Source organism: Gouania willdenowi, chromosome 1 (assembly GCF_900634775.1).
Source record: "Gouania willdenowi chromosome 1, fGouWil2.1, whole genome shotgun sequence".
NCBI lineage: Eukaryota > Metazoa > Chordata > Actinopteri > Blenniiformes > Gobiesocidae > Gouania > Gouania willdenowi.
Genome location: NC_041044.1, coordinates 14,847,179 through 14,867,605, shown reverse-complemented (window position 1 = coordinate 14,867,605; position 20,427 = coordinate 14,847,179). Strand labels below are relative to the sequence as shown.

Genomic DNA, 20,427 nt, shown 5'->3' with positions numbered 1-20,427 from the left:
ATAAAAAAAGTACTGCGATTCAATTTTCAGAAAATCGATATCAACCGTGATACCTATGAATCGATTTTTAACTGCCTTACGATTAATCGTTACATCCCGAATTACATCACACTGATAGTGTTCCAACAACATCTGTCTAAGTTTTGTTTCAAATACTTCTGCTGTTTCAGGAGCAGAGAGCTCTTTTTTGTTCCCCATACGTTATTTATTTAATGATAATGATGATCTTTTTTTCCTCAAATAATTGCAAACAGTGAGAAAACAAAGCAATATTACACTTAAATTAAATATGCCTGTAACTTCAGTTACTTTGTAACTAGTAATATATTACCACTTTTCACTTTTGTAATGAGTTACACTACTGATTTACTTCAAAAAATATATATTACTGTAATATATTTAAAAAATAACTGGTTACTCCCAACACTACTTATGTAATATTTTAAAGGACAACATTCATTTGGATCTAAGCATGGGTTTGAAACTCGTGTTCTCTGAGAAGTTAGCATGTAGCGCCCTCTGCTGGCTGTTTATGGTAAGATTATTTCACACAGTGCTGCTGCCGCACCAGCCCGGAAGTGAGATGTTTACGGAACTGCCAAGCCTGACGCTTTGAGTGTGACGCAATTTGACGCATTCTCACACCACACGCCACACTTGACATTTCTCACGCTTATATTCAGTGTTTGGAATAACGGCGTTTAAAATAACGGCGTTTGTTTTTCAGTAACGGGGTAATCTAACTAATAATTTTTTACGCCGTTATCGTTACTGAACGTTAAATGCGGTGCGTTACATGCATTGATTGAATAAAATGTTATCCGAAAGCATCCCCTGCTTCTGACTCAGCTGTTGTGAGGAGGTGGGTTAAAAACAAGGGGAGCGCTTATGATTGGCTAAGGCGACGTGCCAGCACACGCGACACACAGCAGATTGGATGAAGCAGCAGAGATGGTGAGCATGGAGCAATCTGATGAAAAGTTGACATTTTTAAGGTGATGATACAAACACTACTTTAAATGAATTGTGGTCAAAGGCAAGAACGTACATGTGAAGTGTACATTATATCCAGGAGAGAAGACTTTGTCGACATCCGTTGTAAGCAACTCAAATTTAATGAAGCACCTCACGACACACGCATCTAAAAAATGTGAATTCTTTGACATATAGCAACTTTTTTTTTTTTTTTTTTAATAGTAACGCAAATAGTTACTTTCCTTGGTAATGAGTTACTTTTATTATAGAGTAATTTAGTTACTAACGCAGTTACATTTTTGAACAAGTAGTGAGTAACTATAACTAATTACTTTTTTAAAGTAACGTTACCAACACTGCTTATATTTCCCATTCAGTGCTCTTTTTATTTTTTTCATGATAATGAACTTTGGTCCTCGTAGCTCGAGGAACTCTGATTGATGGACTGAGATAACCAATCCCAGAACAATGCATGCCTTTTTGTGCCTAAATCTAACCAACCACGGCAGGCATCACACAATAATAAACCAATCAGAAGCAACGTAAGGCGGGTCTTGACGAGTTGGTCTCTAATGTTGTCGACATGCTTACAGAAAGAAAGAACCTCCATACAAAACCCCAACCAGACTGAACCACATCATAAGAAAACAAAAAGAAAACTACCTGAACCACTGGAAAGAATCAACCCAAATCCAGAGCAAACTGGAAGTATACTTGGCCCTAAACAGGAAGTGCACAATGGCAGAATACCTGAACACTGTGATCAACCCACAGCTCAGGAAAATCATGACCCGGTACAGACTCAGCGAGCACAGCCTGGCCATAGAGAAAAGCCGACACAGACAGACGTGGCTCCCCCGAGAGGACAGACTGTGCACCCACTGCACCCAGGGCCAGGTGGAGACCGAGCTGCACCACGTTGAGATAAGCCTGTTTACTCAGACTCTGCTGCTGACTCTCACATAGAGGTGACCTCGAGAGTTCGTTAGCAAAGCCGGGTCCAGGTGTGCATGAAAAGTGAGGGTAAGGTCCGAGTGTTTTATCAACATTCCGTCCTTGGAGAGTTTGGAGAGAACAAAACAGATCACAGGCTGTTCATTCCGGGGGGTGCCGAATGAGAAAAGAGAAGGTGTTGTGAGACGGGCTAGCCATAACATGGCTGCCGGCCCTATGGTTCCTGGTCAGTTTGATAAGTAATCCAATAGTGTTTCTCCACCTGCCAGGATTACTGGTTTGTCTTTGGCCTGTACACAGATTAGCACAAGAACCATTAGATTTCACTGCATCCTGTTACAGACATGCAAACACCAACGGCATGAAAAAGGTGCCAACAAAAACCATTGTAAAGGGGTCTGGGGGGATCCTCCCCCAAATAATTTTTTTGGATTTTAACACATATTAAGCAATCTGGAACACTCTAAATAGTACAATAAAGCAAAATACACAATTTTCTTCAAGCCTAAAAACATTTATTTACACCACTTAAGTTGTGGTTTGAGAAAAATTACAATATATATATATGATATAAAAGTACCTAAAATTTGCAAAACATTAAGTACAATATAATTTTTTTTAAATTTATTGCCATTTCTGAATTTAAAGTTAATTAATTCTGTTGTGACATATTCTCCAACTGCACTCCATCACTTAATACATTTGACATCAACATTAGTAAATGGTTTAATCCCCATAAATAATTGTAGGTGCGTTTCCTAATTAATACAACATGTACTAGTGCAGGCAGGCAACTGGCGGCTTGGGGGCCAAATGCGGCCCTTGGTCTAATGTTATGTGGTCCCCAAAGGAAATGTACAAAAAAATACACAAAATAAAAAGATAACATAAAAAAAATTACAAAGAATTCCAACATTGCAGGAAAATACAGTAAAAAAACAAGAGAAAAACACAGAAGACTACTACAAAAATGAACAACAGTAATACACACAAAATATACAACATTACAGAAAATGACAACAAACGTACACAAAAAGATAGAAATACACAAAAATTACTCCAAAAAAGCAAAATGGCAACACAAATACACAATATGACTGCAAATAAACATATACGTATTTTACAGGAAAAATACATAAAAAGGGGGGTCCTGCCGTGCCCGGTTCGGGGGGGGGGTGCCGCGGGGGGTCTCCGGTTGTGCTGCTCGGCGTGTCCCTGGGGCCCGCTGTGCCGCGTGCCCGTCTGCGCCATCTGCCCTCTCCGGTGGCCCGCCGTGCGGACGGGCCGGGCCCCTACCAGACAAGCCTCCTACATGGTCACTTCACATCACTCACTCCCAGCTGGTCTGGCTCACCCACTTGTTGCACCACACCCACATACCCAACCCTTGGGGGGCTGGATGGTGGAGCTTGGGGTGGAGGGGGCCGCCACCACATACACATATATACACATAGGCTGGATGGGGAGCACCGCTCCCCTCCATCCACCCAATTTCAATAGCACTTCATACATTCACTAAACACATACACTCACTCAGGGGATAGGGTAGTGCCTCTCCATTGGGGAATAACAGGGTGGTGGGTAAATTCACACATCTGGGCCTGTCGGATGGGGGCCCGGCCCCTCTGTTGATGGCTGGGCTACCGTGTGGGGATCGGGGGGTGCGGTCGGGCGTGGCAGGGCGGTGGGTCTCTGGGGGGGTGTTGCTGAGGGCTCTTTGCGGGGTCTCTCCGGGCGGTGCCGGCCTGGTGGGGCGTGGGGGTGCCCCTTCCCTACGGGTGGGGCTTGGCGCTTGTCTCGTCTCCTGGTTGCCTTGGGGGCGCACCTCGCGGGGTGTGGGTCTGGGGTGGCCTGCCGCGCCGGTGTGGGGGGTGGGCGCGCTTGGGGGTGCCAGCGTCTGCACCGGGGTTGGGGTGGGGTTGCTTGGCGCTCCGGGGTGGTGCTCTTTGCTGGGGGGCGGCTCTAGCTGTTCCGGTGGTTGAGGTCGGTATTGGCCACTTGGTAGGTCTGTACTGCTATCTGCGGGCTGGCAGGTGGGTGGGTTCTGCGCCTTTGGCTGTGGGCTGCTGCTCCACATCGGTTGTGTGCCGTTGGGGTGCCTCTCTCCCGTGGTGGCGGCCGCCGGTCGCTCTTGCGCCGGGGGGGGCATTGCCCTGTGGCTTGCGCTGTCCGGTGGGGGGCGGGGCCTGGGCAGCTGTTCTTGTACCGTCTGGGGCTGCGCGGTCTTGCTGGGTTGTGGCCTGTTCGGCGCCCTGGGAGCCGGGCTCTGCGGTGTGGCTGGGCCCTTTGGTGGGGGGCTGCGCTCTGGGGTGCTTGGTCGGTGTGCCTGGGGACCGGCGGGCAAACTTGCAGCATCCCCTTGGTGCCCCCGGCGACTATGGGCGTGGTCGTCGTCCCTGGGGGCCCTGCTCTCGGTGCTGCTTCCATTCTGGGTCCTTCTGGCCTGGGGTCCGGACCCTGCTGGCTGCTCGTTCCGCGCGGCTCTGGCCGCCTGCTGGGCGGGGGCCTTGGCTCCTCTGCTGGGGTCTCGGGCGGGGGGGTTCCTGGGCCCTCCCCTCGGGGGGTTGGGTGCTTGGGTATGGGTTGGTGGGGGGGGCGGGATGCTGGTGGGGGGCCTTGGGGTTGGGGGTCGGTGGCGGGATACGCTGGGTGCTCGGCTGCCTGGGGCTACCTCGGATGTGTGTGTGGGGGCGGTGGCTACCTCTCGGCCTGGGATCTTGGGGGCGTCTGGGGGGTCGCTCGGCCGCGGGGGGGTCGCCTGGGGCTCCCTGGCCCCCGCTCTTTCTGTTTGCCTGGCTGCATCTGCGGGCCCGTGGCAGTTCCTGGGTTTGCGGTAGCGTTTTTTTTTTCACATATACTGGTATACGATGCACTGGCACGCCTTGGGATGTGGGATAAAACTCATACTGGGCTTAACCTTAGACACGTTAATCCCAAACACCTGCTTTAGGTACTACCACTCACTCATTCCCCCTGTCCACACCCACCATCATTATAGCTAAGCTTCACACTTGTCACTATACTGGCTGGATTACACAACTTAATAAGCACAATAAAAAAAAAAAAAGCAATAAAAAACAAATACAAGTTAGAAAATAAACAATCATTCAGTTTCCTTTGCCCATTTAACTATATAAACTTAGGATAACAAATTCACTCTTTTTAAAAAAAAAAAAAACAATTTGACAATTATGTTTCTTCTCCAACATAATAAACCATAGGGGACAAAATACAATAAACAGGAACTGATTCCCTGTGAAAACTATATTTTCATGCATTTTGTAGGTGCTTTATACATTGACATCCTTTAAAGGTGCAGTCTGCAACCCTTATGAAAGTGACTTTTTGTCTAATTTGCTGAAGCTGTCACTATGTAAGGACAGCTATACATCAAACTAGTAGTTTGTGTGAAAAAACAAGCTCATTGAGTCCCCCCTGCTGCTCCTGCAGCCTTTGGCAGATTGCCAGAATGCACCGCGATCGAGCAAAAAGAACCAATCAGAGTCAGGATTGTGTTTGATGGACTGTCTGACAGCTGTTGCTCACAGGCCCCGCCCTTTTCCCGGAGCTCGAGCACAGTCTTTTTTACAGTGTATGGCGTGGAGAAGTAGAAGATGGAATTGGTGACTTTTCTGCTCGAAAGATATTTAAAGCTGCTTGATTTACATTATGTTTGATTTGTAATTGTTTCACTAGAACTGTGTAATCCATGTGTTTGTTCATGTGTGCACGCAGCAGCCTCCGTTTATTTTCTGATTTATGTTATCATTTCTCTTGCTAATTGCATGTGTTGATTATTGCCACCCATCGTCATTATATTTGCATTATATGAGTGTTTGCTTGTGAGTTAAGTGCTTTTATGATGCTTTGTGTGTGTTAATACTTATGCAGCTTTATTCATATGTGTGTTAAATTACTGATATGCTATATACTGCTGCATTGTGTTTACAGAACCACATTCTTCCAAGTAAAGCCTTTATAAATCCTGAACTGCCTCCGTGACTCTCTAACCGGAGTCACACTCCCATAGTGTCACCGGCTCTACTCCGCGCACCCTGTAGAGGCCCCGAACCTCTTTTTCATATATTAATAAGAATATTAATGTTCTTGTGTTAGATATAATATGTATATTAATGTGCATTGATATGACTAAATTTATTACCAAAACTAACTACAAGCAAGCCACACAAAAATTATGTTAATCATGCAGATATGTTACAGTGCCAGACAGCATTCTACAGAGGACTACTAAGAGATCAAGCGCCCATACTACTGGTATGCTATAAGTTGGTACATTTACAACTGGAAACAGGTAAACTGATAATGATGCTAAATTCTTTGTCATCATTATCATGGATACCAGATTTCACCTTGTAAATGCATCAAAAACTAAGTGAGAAAATACATCATGCTAAGAAAAGTGCCACAATTACACTAATATAATGCACCAAAAGCCACCATAATGCATCTTTTTTGCAAAATTTCATCAGGACATCACTGAACATGTATAAATTACTTTTTGTCAATTAATATGGCAATAATCAAATCTAACTGGAAAAATGAATTGTTAGATTAATCGATGCATCGAAAAAATAATTGCTAAATTAATTGTTTCAAAAAATAATTGTTTATTCCAGCCCTAGCCATGACTACCAGTAAACATTGAGCTGTTTTGAAAAGCTTCAAATTTTGACTAAATGGGTATCATATAGCACACTTAAGCACAATAATATTAGATATGCAGGTCTAAAAATATATATTTTATCTGTGGAAGTCATTGGGCAGCTGAAACAACTCTCTCTCTCCCTTTCTCTCAGTGATCTGTAGTTGTATGCCAGCTTATATTACAGTGCTAAATATTAAATCTTCCACTTTTCTATTGTATTAAATACTTCCTACAGGCACTGCACTAGTTTTATTTAATTCAGGGAAACTTAGTAAAATGTTTTTGAAAAATTGCAGGATTTTATAAAATATTTGAGATTTATTTTAACAATATGGGATTAAAATGGCTGCCGTTATGTGATATCAGCATGGGGAAACTGTGAGCCCTGTGAGTGTCATTGAATTGATGTATTTGGAGGAGGTGTGATATCCACAAGTGAATTATTTGGTAATTTACAAAATCATTTATGTTTTCTCTGCAGTCCTGCAAGCCAAATTGGATGCTCAAATTCAATGAGTCTGAACTGGTGGGTCAGGACCCAAAAGTGGGTTGTGGACTGTATACTGGGTGGGTTATGGACAGCCAGTCAAAAATAAATAAATACTTTATGCCTCTTATGCTGGACTTGTCTTTTATTTTGAACAAAACTTCTGAACTTTTGTCCAGTCATGCTGTGAAATGCAATGAGTGTTTTTAACAAGCCCATATTTAACAAAAGCATAACTACTTCATTGTATAAGAATAGACATTTTCTTTTATTAATTTCTTAAAATATTTCTGGACAGCCCAAACATATGAGATCAAATTGGGGTCATAAAGAAAAAATCAGTGTGAGTGAAAAAAAATCAGTGTGTGAAAAAATGATTTGTTTTTGTAAAAAGACATTTTTCTGTCTGCAAAAAAAATCTGTTTGTGAAAAAAAAAATTGTATTCGTAAAACACATTTTATGTGTGCAAAATACCTTTTCTGAGTGTGAAAAATATTTACACCTGTAAAAACCATTTTGTGTCTGCAAATTTGCTTTTGTGTGCGAAATTTTCTCTTACAAGTACAAAACCAAATACATAGACGGATTGTGACCCTGGTTTACACGAAATTCAATTCAATTCAACTTTATTTGTATAGCACAATTTACAACAAAGTTATCTCAATGCGCTTCTCAAAATAAAAAAATTCATAATAAGAAAGAAAAAACCCAACAAGATCCACATGAACAAGCATTTAGCGACAACTCCCTTTTAACAGGAAGAAATCTCCAGCAGAACCAGGTTCAGAGGTGGCAGCCATCTGCCTCGACTGGTTGGGGTTCGTGGACAGGGGGAACAAAACAAGATGGAGAGATAGAACATCATAGTGTCCCAGACTAGTTGAGCCATGAACCACAGATCAGGAACTGACATCATCAGCTTCACCACACCTGAAATAGAAAAGACGGAGAAGAGCGAGGAGAAGGCACTGACTGCAGAAAAACATGATACATTATTATCAAGTCAGCCTGCCTTGGCCTTGAGCCTCACTCCCAATGACCTAGTCAACACTTATTATAAAGGTGACAAATCTCTTCCCGTTCATTGGTAAGCTAACAGCAACTCCAAGGTCTGTAAATGCGACCGTTCACTGACAAGCCCATATCCGCTCTAGCGGTTAGGTTATGTTATGATTGGCCACAATAGTGAAAAAATGTTATTTTAAAATGCTATTTTTGCATCAACTCCAATTGTTAGCATGAGAGCGCAAAAACCAAAAATGCTTTAAAAATTCAGTTTTTTTAGATTAAATTCAGACATTTTCCAAACATCATCTACGACTCAAAAATTTTGTCTTTTTTCTGTACATTGGAAATGTATTTAGCTAAAATTAGCAAGTATTTGTTTACGGCGCCGTTTTCAGTCAAACATGTTGATATGGATTGTTTATGTAGGGTGTGCTGCAGCAAGTTTAGTGTAAACGGAGCAAAAAGGGAGGAGACAAGGTGAATGAGTTTTCAGGGACAAGGTTTCTTCACTGTTGAGGCAACACTTTTGTGAAAGTTGCATATCTGTAGCACTTATGGTTAATTTGTTGTGAATTTTCAAACTTTTCAAATTTAAAGGCTTTCTTTAGCACTACCTTTGGGACTGTTGACCTGTTTTGGCAGCAGAAGCTGTCTTACATGGGACTGGACCTTTGTGCAAAATTTGGTGATTGCTCGTTCATGGGAATAAAGATTTCACAAGAATAAGAAGTTGTTCTTGGCAGCTTGGCCTATAATAATAATGGAGTCCTAAAACAAAAACTAGATTGGATATAAAAATGTTAGTTAAATTAAACAAGCTGGACATAAAATGGAGTAAATGGGGTAAAGTCACAGTTTTCCACTAATCCCTGGCAATAACACACATACTCAGAAGTGACAGGTTCACACACACACATTCACTTTGGGCTCTGAAAAACTGAGATGGCACCGGAATGTTGGCAGCGTTGTTATTAGTTCACAGCCATGGTTGAACTCATTGGCAGAGTGAGCTGCTTTCCAATAAAAGTAATTTAATACAGTCATATGATTGGATGACTTATCTGCATGATTGTAATAGATGAGCAGATTGTGTGCAACTATAAAGCATTTTGTTGGTATCACTATATAAGTCCTAACGTTTACAATAAAACCATCTGAAATGGTATATTTGTTATTCCTAAAATTATATTGAAGGCAGCATATACTGTATAACACTTTGATCTGATGGAGACCTTTGATGTTGGATTATTTCCTCTTCTCTCCAAATACTATAGTGTTTAAATGAACACACTGCGTTTAATACATTCCAACTTGGGTTTAAAATGGGAAAAAATGGTTCCGTGGTCAAAAATTTGATATAATAGTTATGAATGTGCCACACACTGACGTCACAATAATGAACTGTGTCTTTATGAGAGGAAATAGAAGAGAAAAGCCTTTCTCATTCCCACATGGATACAATGTAGCTTTAATATTAACATTTTAGTTTGTGATGCATTAAATCAGAGCTGCAGATGAATGATTCTACATCTCATCTAACTTAAAAAGGAAGGGAGGAGTGTGTGTGTGTGTGTGTGTGTGTGCGCATGCGCGTGCGTGGAGCAAATATCTCCCGGACGCGGTGCCAGTTCGACTTGAAACTCGTTCAACGGGTTCAAAATACCCCGAGTGTGTGTATCTGTTATTTTGGAGTAAGTTGGTCATTTCAAAATGTTTATTTTATTATTATTTCACTTCTGGACGGCCCCGAAATGAAACCTATTCAACTTTTGACCTCAGGGTGTGAGGGGGCGCTCGCGCACCATCAATATCTATTTCACTGCACTCACGAGCAAGAGTCACGTGCGCAGCCAGAGCCAATCGCTGCGCACACAGCCAAGTAGACACGGACTGTTAACACACGAGTGAGAGAGAAGAAGATAGTTTTATACCGGAGAGGAGAGAGGAGCGTCTGAGCAACTGTGCTTGCACTGATAAACTAGCAAAGCTCTTAAGTCTCACTTATTGGGCCTAATGTTATGTTCGTGTGTGTGAGCCACTGCCGACTCCACTTTCTCCTGTGCTATGCTATCGTTAGCTTCTCAGACACGGGAGCTTTCTGAAAAGATCATTTGAAACCATCAGCCACTGGTGAGTCTTTTTCAGACACGTTTCCCATTGTTTAAACCATATAACTGTTGTTCAATAACGCGTTTCACTAGAGTCGATTCTGTTTTTTTTTTTTTTTTTTTTTTTTTTTAAATAATTATAGAAGAGATAGCACATTTTTGTTTGTACATGACATTTCATACACAAGGCAAGTTAATGTGCTTTACATGATTAAAATGTGCAATGGAACACATTAAACAGAGTCTAAAATTCATTAAAAACATTAAACAGAGTTTGATATAAAAAGTAAAAACATAAAATCATCAATACAACTATACATTAAAAAAAAAAAAAAAATCTCCTCAGTTAAAAGAAGTGAAGAAAAGATAAGCTTTGAACATAGATTTAAAAATGTTCTAATTGTATTTGGTCCACTTCTTTGCAGCATAACAACTAAAAGCAGCATCACCATGTTTACTGTGAGCTCTGGGCTCCACTATCTGACCTGTGTACATAGACATGAGAGACCTGCTGGCTTCATACCTGACTAACATCTCACTGATGTATTCTGGACCAAACCCATTCACAGATTTATACACCAGCAGATTATATTTTACAACTATAAGACACCTGTGGTGATCAGTGTTGCGAGTAACGTGTTAGAAAAGTAACAAATTACTGTAATATATTCCTTTTTTAAGTAACACAGCATTATAAAGCACTAATGAAACAAAAATCAGCAATAAATTACTGGTTACAATCTCAGTAACTGCAGTTACATGGAGACTTTAATGAATTCCACTGATGTTCCAATAGAAATGAAAAAAAAAAAAAAAGTTAAGGCAACTGTAAATTTTAGCCATTTCTGCAGCATAGAAGAAGAACCTTCACAACGACTTCCTGCAGAGCGGACTGTTGCAAATCATAACGCATGGCCATGGTAACAGTGTGTACATTTGTAAGGTGGAATTACTCCCACGATTTCAAATTCATTAATTCATACCTAATGATACCTGAACATTAGGGTTTTCTTTTGTGTGAGTGTTTTTTACTAGATACATTTTTATTTGCATATTTTTATTTAAAAGGTAAAGGAAAGTGTTTTGTGGTGCTACATTTGTAGATATGAATCTATAATGGTATCAATGTAATAGGATTTGTATTTTAAAATGGCTTCACATAACATAAATGTGTGATTAGTTAAAAGTAACTTAAAGTAGTGTAACTCAGTTACATTTTGGAGGCGGTAATATTGTAATATAAATAAGTTATGTTTTTATGCAACAAGTAATATAAACAATTTTAGAGTAATTTTCCCTACACTGGTGGTGACATCTAATGCATAACCCACTCATCTTATTTTACTATACAGTATATAGTAGGGTGACCATATTTGGATTTAAAAAAAAAAAGGACACTTGGGGCAACCTCTGCAAACTACTCAATATTTTCTTGAATATACCATGTAAAGACAAAAGACAAAAAAAAATAAAATACGTTGTTATTGTCCATACGGCTAATTTCTCTCTTCATAACAAAGACTTAACAATCTGTCCTTCAAAAATATCTATTTAAACCTTCTTAAAATCTTAAAATCATTAACACTGAGAAATATCTCCTCCTAGAAATTAACACTATAACAAAAAACTCAAAGCTTACAGAACAGTAAATAATCATTAAATATGCATTTCAAGTAATGTAATCAAAAAGGTAATTAATTGATCTCTTTTAAACTCTATCACTTCCTCTATTGTCCTCTTTCTCTTTTCCTTGTGAGTGATGATTTTTGTGAAAGCAAAGCGGAATCTTTAATGATTCTGTCACGTGTGATTAAAATTACCATAATGAACTGTAAAGAGCAACTTCTTAGCTTTCAGAAACTGGTGGAATTTCTTCGATCGATAGAGCAAATATTAGCGGAATTACGGTCTTTTAAATTAACGTGCTCCCCAAGATGCGTTAAGCTATCTGAAAAACACAGACAATTTCATCAAAGCAGTGGCTGTCCGTACGGTTGCCATATCAACATACCGACATTCTAACCATATGCAACGCCCCTCATTGGCCAGTTTAGGTGACTAAGACTCAACCTAACCCTAAAAATTTTTGCGATATAGGGTTATACCCAAACCTAACCCTAAGACTCTACGTACTTGTATTTCGTTAACTGTACCAATAGACATTTTCTTTTATTATATTGTAAAATATTTCTGGATGGCCCAGACATATGAGATCAAATTAGGGTCACAAAGAAAAAATCAGTGTGAGGGAAAAAATCATTGTGAAAAAATTATTTGTATTCATAAAATTAAAAAAAATTGTCTGCAAAAAAAATCAGTGTGCATGAAAAAATGTGTGAAAAAAATATTTGTATTCGTACAACACATTTTGTGTCTGCAAAATACCTTTTGCGTGTGTGAAAAATTTTTACACCTGTAAAAACCATTTTGTATCTGCAGATTTTCTTTTGTATGCAAACTTTTCTCTTACAAGTACAAAACCAAATACACAGACGGATTGTGACCCTGGTTTAATTCCATTTTTGGACACAAAATTCAATTCAATTCAACTTTATTTGTATAGCAAAATTTACAACAAAGTAATCTCAATGCGCTTATCAAAATACTCTCCAGTATGTATTTGTTTTTTTACTGTGAGGACAGGAATGATGAGCGTTCTGGAAACTCATGTGAAACACCATTACCAAACAGCAACAACTACACATCCTGTAAGTGTGTGTGTGTGTGTGTGCGTGTGTGCGTGTGTGCGTGTGTGCGTGTGTGTGCGTGCGTGCGTGCGTGCGTGCGTGCGCATGTTCTTTTACCCAAAACTTGCCATCAAGCAACACCAACACCAAGCCATCCTTTTAGTCTTCCAGGCGATCTTGGTGTTGACGGTCTGGGAACAGCGGGGACATTGGACCAAACCGGGGAGTCCTTCAGGTACTTTAATAAGATAGGAACAGGCCTCTGACTCCTGCCGTCTCTGTTCTGAGTTCTTCTGTCAGGGTCTCTGACATGAACTAACATTTACACAGATACAGATGGACATCAGCATGAAGCAGCCTCTTAATGACAGTTAATAAATGTAAATAATGAGATTACTTTGTGTAGGTGAATGAACATGGCTTCCCTGTGAATCCAAGCGTACAAATGAAACCCAGGGTAGCAACAGGAGAGTGAAAGGATCTGGCTGAGCTGAAGCTGGAAAGCAAAATCAGAACATGTTAGAGGGTGTCTAAATCAGGTTTTGCACAAAGTTTTATTTTCAGCTCTTTTTTTTTGGTGTTCAGGTTCCTGAATTAGCAGTTAGGTGTGTACAGTGGTTTTTATGCTTTAATTAGGTGCCATATCACACATTCGGGTGCTGTGTATGAAATTAAAACAATGCCGAAACCTCGCAATTTTATTTTGAAGGTAAGAAACGTACCTGTCAAACAAACACAGAATGTTTTACATATACAGATATGTCTTCCTTCTGTTCTCTCTCTCTGTGGCCACTGGTGTAACCAATATTTCTAGTTATTATTGCTATCAGTGGTTTATGAATCATCCAAAGACGGACAAATAAAAAAACAAACTTGTTTTTCATTGTAACGTGTGGCTGGGTTGTTGCTGATGGGTGGAGGGGGGAACTGTGGCGTAGTGGCGATAGCTTCTTCATAAGAAGGAGGGTTCATTAGGAGAAGATGTGATCAGTAATGGTTCTACAGATTAAACAAGAGGGAACAAAGAAGAAAAAAGCACCAGGTTTTCAAAAAGGTTTGTCGTTATTTATGGTTTTTGGGCTCCTACTGGATTCCGATATGGTGAATGTGATTTTTTGGTTGTCTTCCTCTTCTTCTACATCTGTGTAGTTTTACGGTGGTTGGCAACCAAGGCAAGGAGCATTACTGCCCAGCATTAAACTGGGCAGTAATGCTTTAAATACTTTATATATTATTTATACCTGAAAGTGCAAACTAGAGCACTATATAGTTGAAATCACTCATTTTCTCTGCCTATAATTGTATACATGGCGGCCCACTTGAGATCTGTTTCCGCCCACTAAAACGAGTTTGACATCCCTGGTTTAGAATTTGCACTCAACTATAACATTATGACCAGTGTAGGTCGAGCTAGACAACGGAGTACAGCACCTCTGTAAACATAAAGTAACACCTAATCAAACTTTACGCAAACAAAAGTTGACTTAAAACTGCATCCCAGTGTGGACATGTTTACAAGTAAGGGTCTATTGTGAACTGTCCATGTCATTAAAGTCCAGTGCTTTTGGTGTTTCTGACTACACGTTAATGTGTACTGTACATGCATATTTTTTTCTCTTTCTAGTGAAAATGTTTTATCCAGAAAGTGTAACAAGTTAACAAGCAGCACATACAGGCACATCGAAAAAAAATTGTCGTGAAAAAGTTTAATATTTTTGGTCACTCATTTCAGAAAGTCAAACTCATATGATTAATGCTCACAACACACAGAGTGAAATATTTAGAGCCTTTATTTCTTTAAATTTTGATGATTATGGCTTACAGACAATGTAAACCCAAAATTCAGTGTCTCAGAAAATTTGAATATTACATAAGATCAATAAAAAAAGGATATTTTAAACAAAAATGTAAAGCTTATGAAAAGTATGTTCATTTCTATGCACTCAATACTTGCTTGAGTCTCCTTTTGCATGAATGACTGCCTGACCTGAACCCCATATATTCTCTATGGGGTTCAGGTCAGGCCAGTTTGCTGGCCAATCAAGCACAGTAACACCATGGTCATTGAACCAGCTTTTGGTACCTTTGGCAGTGTGGGCAGGTGCCAAGTCCTGCTGGAAAATGAAATCATCTCCATAAATCTTGTCAGCAGAAGGAAGCATGAAGTGCTCTAAAATGTCCTGGTAGATGCTGCGTTGACTGTTGACTGGGACCGACACCAGCAGCTGACAAGGCAGCCCAAATCATCACAGAGACTTCACACTGGACTTCATGCACGTGGATTCTGAAAGTAGATGTTGCATATCATTTGGAAATCAAGGTCCCAGAGTTTGGAGGCTCACATTTTTTAACCAAATGAATGTTGGCTTTAACTATGTCAAAAAAGCAGGTACGCTAAACTAATTAATACAAATTTACGTTAGGAGAAAAAAAAAAATATTTATGTAACTACATAAACATATATTGTATATACACATACATATGATGGTGTACTGTATACATATTGTCAATCAATGCAGTTATTGATGACAAATTACCGAAAATCCCAGTTATGGCCCGCCACTAACTTCAGGGAACAAATTCAGTCGTACATGAATTACGTGATGGTCAAGCATTTTGGACTTCTGTTGTCGCAACTTATACGGCTCTAGTGTGCTGCCTTTAGAAACAATATGACAGCCAAATCCCATGAAATCCCGCGAGATTACGACTGAGTTTTTGAGGCTTCTCATTGCTGAAATGATATCTGCTGCAGTGGCAAACTCCGACCACCGGGGGATGTCGCAAGCACACATCCTTACCCATACTTTAATATCTTCTGGGCCAAGTGAAAAAAAATGCAGGGACTATCAGGGGAAGTTCCTGAGCTGTTTAAAGTGATAAACAGGGTGGGGTCCATGATTTTGGGTCCCACATGGGAATATGGCCCCACTTTGTTGGTGTTCTCCCGGTGATTGGGCCACACCAAGTGAGAAAAACGAGAATACACACACGATACATGTGTAGCCTAATTGCACCTGTGTGGGGGGACCACAGGGTGCTGTGTGTGACTTATGCGCTGATAAAGAGGTGGGTGATCAATTTGCCTGGCATCGATTGATTCAGTTTCAGCACCACCGCAGTGAACAGTTTCACTAAGAGCTTCTTAAGAAGCTTCTTTGGCTTGATCTTAAGGTTCTCCTAAGAAGGCAGTTAAGAACGTGTCTGGGAAACACCTGTATCATGGCGCTCCTTCTTAGTCGAACCCTTCTTAAGAGACTTTTTAAGCCTTTAAGAACAATCGAATCTGGGAAACGCGGCCAATATATGTATTCTGATTCTCCTGGTGAGGGAATCTGCTCTTTCTATGTCTAGGTCTTTCACAACTGCTTGTGCAAAGAAAAATTCAAACTATTATTTAACAGTCACAGCTGCTGTAAATACACCCAGTTTTATTTAATGTCTACGAGAAACAATAAAATAAAACAAAAGGAAATGAAATAAAATAAAATACACTTTTGAAAACAGATCTGACGTCAGTTATGTCTTTATCAAGGACAAAGTCATTAGAGGTACGTTTCGCACCAGTTCTGCTGGAGCTCTGATTCCAATCTCCTTCGGGGTGGGGGGGGGAGAGCAACAATGCTGTATTGATACGAATGAGAAATAGTGAATACAATGGCACATTAAAGCAGCACTGCCATGTTTATTTCACTTACGTAAATGTTTGTTGCTAAAATAATGAAACGTATGTTTTTACAGTGAAGCATATGTCAAAGGCAAAAAGGAGCGCCCCCCGTTTGTCCCACGAGCAGTGTATTCTGATTCTCCTGCAGACGGATTCTTCTCCTTCTATGTCTCTCGCCCAAATAACCAAGGTACTGTTTAACGCATTCACATCTTTATGCATCACAACTGTGAAGTGTCTTTGAATTTTCAGGGCTTATCCTGGTCTCTCTGTGATTTTTGGATATTTCCTTTCTTTGTGAACTGCCAATCTGGTTGATGCTAATGTCATTTGTTCAGTGCTTTTTGAAAAACTTTTATCTTTTATAGGGGAAATAAATGATTTATTTATTTTCCTCATGATTCCCAGACACAGGACAAGGAACTTAAGCCAGTGAAAACCAGCAAGGGCGTCCCTCAGAGCTTCATGGTGAAAGCAGAGCCAGGCACCAAAGGAGCCATGCTGACCGTGACTGGGGAATATGTAATACCTGCTATCAATGCGTAGGTTTTTAACAGAAGCCATCAGAAATAATGAATATATTGGCACATTAAAGCAGCACTGCCATGTTTATTTCACTTACGAAAATGTTTGTTGCTAAAATAATGAAACGTTTTTACAGTGAAGCATATGCCAAAGGCAAAAAGGAGCGCCCCCCGTTTGTCCCACATGGGCAGTCGTCATCTGAAGAGGAAATTGATCCAATTCCAGACAACCTTTTATGTCCAATCTGCACCAAACTGATGATAGATGCTGTATTGATGCCCTGCTGTGGAAACAGTTATTGTGATGAATGTGAGTAAAAAGCTGCCTCTCACCAACTGTATAACATTTCCATAGTTGACCCTTGAGCGAGATAATGTGTGAACATGTTATAGTGTTAACACGTAAGTTGATTTTGAGTGTTTTGTCTCAAGGTATCCGAACTGCCCTGTTGGACTCGGAGGATCACGTCTGTTTCACATGTAAACAGTCTGATGTTTCACCTGATAGCATCACTGCCAATTATTACCTCCGAAAGGTAAACCTGAGACGCGCACACTACCATATTGTTATTTACTTGACTTTGCAGTGTTCAATATAATAAAATGCATCTGTGATGATTCATGCAGGTTGTGAACGACTATAAGAATAACAGTAGATACCATGTGCACATAGGCGTGCACAGGTGCACCACTCAGCTTTGCCTCCACCACGACCACAACTGTTAAGGCCTCTACATTCAAGACAAGAGGATCCACTGAAGGTCAACATCCAGCAGACTTCTCGAGCCAAAGCAGCTACATCCACACCACCCATCACCGTAACAACTACCAGTTCTCCAGCTCAAAGCTTCAGGTCAGTCACTGTACATTAACTGTAATGTTTGTAAAGCATTTAGTCAGAAATCACTTAATCTCCACTTACAGAAACATTAACAATGTTTTAATAGATGTTTGACACTAGCAAATTTTGCTTTGGCATAAAGAACATTCGACTTTGAAAAGCCAACATAATAGTATTTAGATGTCAGACTGGGCTGTCCAGGCAAAGTACCGGCTGCCCCGTACGGGCCCTGCTGGTTGGCACGTGGGGACAGGGTAAGGAAGGAAAAAAAATATAATCCAGCAGGTTTTTTTGTTGTGGAAATCTAGGAAGATGACAGGACTGCAGGGAGGAACTGGATTTATCCTACCGCATCCTGGCTTGTCATTCTGCGTTCAGCAGTTGTTGAGTTGATCTCGTTCAGGATTTCATCCATATAAAAAAACCTGACCTATAAGGCCAAAAACACAAATAAGTTTCTCTTTCAAAACAATAAGTAGGTTAATAGATTACTGTAACCCAACATTCAAACTTAAAATAATGCATGAACACACATGCAAGATAATGTCCATGATTAAAATGTGTTACAGGATACATTACAACAAAAACATCATTTCCATGAACTTCAAATTAACATAACTCACAAATCATTTTTAAATCAAAATCAATTACTATAGTAATCAATCATGTTCATAAGTGCACTTAATATCACAATCAAACATTTCCAATTCATAATCCTTTCAAAATACTCAAGCAGAGTTCATAAAATAAAAAATGACAATGTTTTAAGGGAAATGGTAGCTGAGGGCAGTGAGACAGGAAGTGGACCCTTCAAAATAATGCACCTTGACTAAATGCGGGTTACATAGTCATTAAAATGTCATAATTAATTTGTAATATTAATGCATAAATGGTTAAGATGTTAAAATAATTTCTACATAGTCAGCATTGGTTCGTCTGTATTTTATTTTGAAGCCGCAACCTGTTGTTGCAAAGCATTATGGGTGTAGTGATATACATCCAAATGTATAGGAACTATATGAGCTGACAGTGTGCAACCCATGAAACAGCTGCTCCTCGTTAGATCAACTGAGCAGCTCTCGTTCGCAGGACGTGGGGAAAATTTCTTCAGTCGTTGAGGTCACCTAACGTAGCATCACTCTTCAATACAGTCTGTCGAGACAGAAGTCAGTTACTGTATTTTTCGGATTATAAGGCGCACCGGATTATAAGGCGCACTATCAATGAACGGGTCTGACCGGGTCTATTTTCATACATCAGGCGCACCGGTTTATTATTATTATTATTAAGGCGCATTAAGCGAAACAAAAATAGACAGATAAGTCAAACTTTATTCAACTCATTAACATTAACTCTCAACATTGGTCAGGTTTAACATATAAAATATAGAACATTACACTCACTTTTTCAGTTTAGTCTTCTTGCACAAATCCACAGTATCGTTACATATCACTCCGCGACGCACCTGACTACGGTAGCCCTGAAGCGCCAAAAATCCATCAAGCGGTGCAGCTTCATAGTTTACCAAAGTTGTACTAAAACATTTTGACCAATTAATACATGCATGAGGTGCACCTGATTATAAGGCTCACCTGATTATAATGCGCACTGTCGATTTTTGAGAAAATTAAAGGATTTTAGATGCGCCTTATAGTCTAAAAAATACGGTAACACGTACGTGCAGCATAATTGGCTTTGGGTTTTTTTTACAGATTCACCAGCGTCTGTATCAGGAAAGTAAATGCAGGGTTCTCCCATTATTTTCATAAAATTCAAAATGTGTCCAGTTATCCACATTGTTAAGTTAGGATTTTATTACTTTCTCTCTTTTTTTTGGCTTCCCTCCATCATACTATGCTAGACTCTTTCCCACATTGCAATGTGACGTCATGTTTTTTTTAACTTCACAACTTTATTGTCTTGCTGCAAACCCATAATAAGGAAGCAAAATTACATTTGATCCATCAATTATGTCATGTCGAGTCATGTCGGAGACGAGTCTGACTACAGGTGGGAGACAGACCGGCTGGTGTCCTGGTGCAGCCAGAACAACCTGGAGCTCAACGCTTTAAAGACAGTGGAGATGATAGCAGACTTCAGGAAGAACCCAGCCCCCCTCACCCCCCTCACCCTGGGAGACTCTACAGTGAGCTCTGTAGAGTACTTCTGCTTCCTGGGGACCATCATCACTCAGGACCTCAAGTGGGAGCTGAACATCAGCTCCCTTATCAAAAAAGCTCAGCAGAGGATGTACTTTCTGCGGCAGCTGAAGAAGTTCAGTCTGCCAACAAAGATGATGGTGAACTTCTACAGCTCCATCATCCAGTCCATCCTCTGCTCCTCCATCACCATCTGGTACGCTGCAGCTACGGCCAAGGACAAGGCCAGACTGCAGCGTATCATCCACTCTGCAGAGAAGGTCATCGGCTGCAATCTGCCCTCCCTCCAGGACCTGTACGCCTCCAGGATTTTGAGGCGTGCAGGAAAGATTGTGGCCGACCCCTCCCAC

The 20,427-nt window shown here is 40.5% G+C and overlaps 1 protein-coding gene across 3 annotated transcripts; it reads left to right on the top strand.

Annotated features, from left to right (window-relative positions):
• The first annotated feature begins 10,010 nt into the window (after positions 1–10,010).
• On the top strand, positions 10,011–20,025 carry LOC114469693 (E3 ubiquitin-protein ligase RBBP6-like). 3 transcript variants are annotated; one of them, XM_028457449.1, is made up of 8 exons: positions 10,011–10,221; positions 12,843–12,907; positions 13,050–13,121; positions 16,628–16,743; positions 16,962–17,095; positions 17,215–17,387; positions 17,510–17,613; positions 17,705–20,025. In XM_028457449.1, the coding sequence occupies exons 4-8, from the start codon at positions 16,636–16,638 to the stop codon at positions 17,801–17,803; spliced, it is 618 nt and encodes a 205-aa protein (XP_028313250.1). In that variant the 5' UTR covers positions 10,011–10,221; positions 12,843–12,907; positions 13,050–13,121; positions 16,628–16,635; the 3' UTR covers positions 17,804–20,025. The 3 variants fall into 3 exon arrangements, with proteins under 3 accessions (XP_028313250.1, XP_028313258.1, XP_028313242.1); XM_028457457.1 differs by lacking the exon at positions 12,843–12,907; XM_028457441.1 differs by lacking the exons at positions 12,843–12,907; positions 13,050–13,121.
• The last annotated feature ends 402 nt before the right edge of the window (positions 20,026–20,427 follow it).

What these genes read in the sequence shown, in the direction of transcription:
- LOC114469693 (XM_028457441.1), top strand. Translation starts at nt 16,636, where the DNA reads ATGTCAAAGGCAAAAAGGAGCGCCCCCCGTTTGTCCCACGAGCAGTGT. An exon ending in CTCTCGCCCAAATAACCAAG is followed by an intron (nt 16,744 to 16,961) that starts GTACTGTTTAAC and finishes CATGATTCCCAG; the next exon opens with ACACAGGACAAGGAACTTAA. An exon ending in GTAATACCTGCTATCAATGC is followed by an intron (nt 17,096 to 17,214) that starts GTAGGTTTTTAA and finishes ACGTTTTTACAG; the next exon opens with TGAAGCATATGCCAAAGGCA.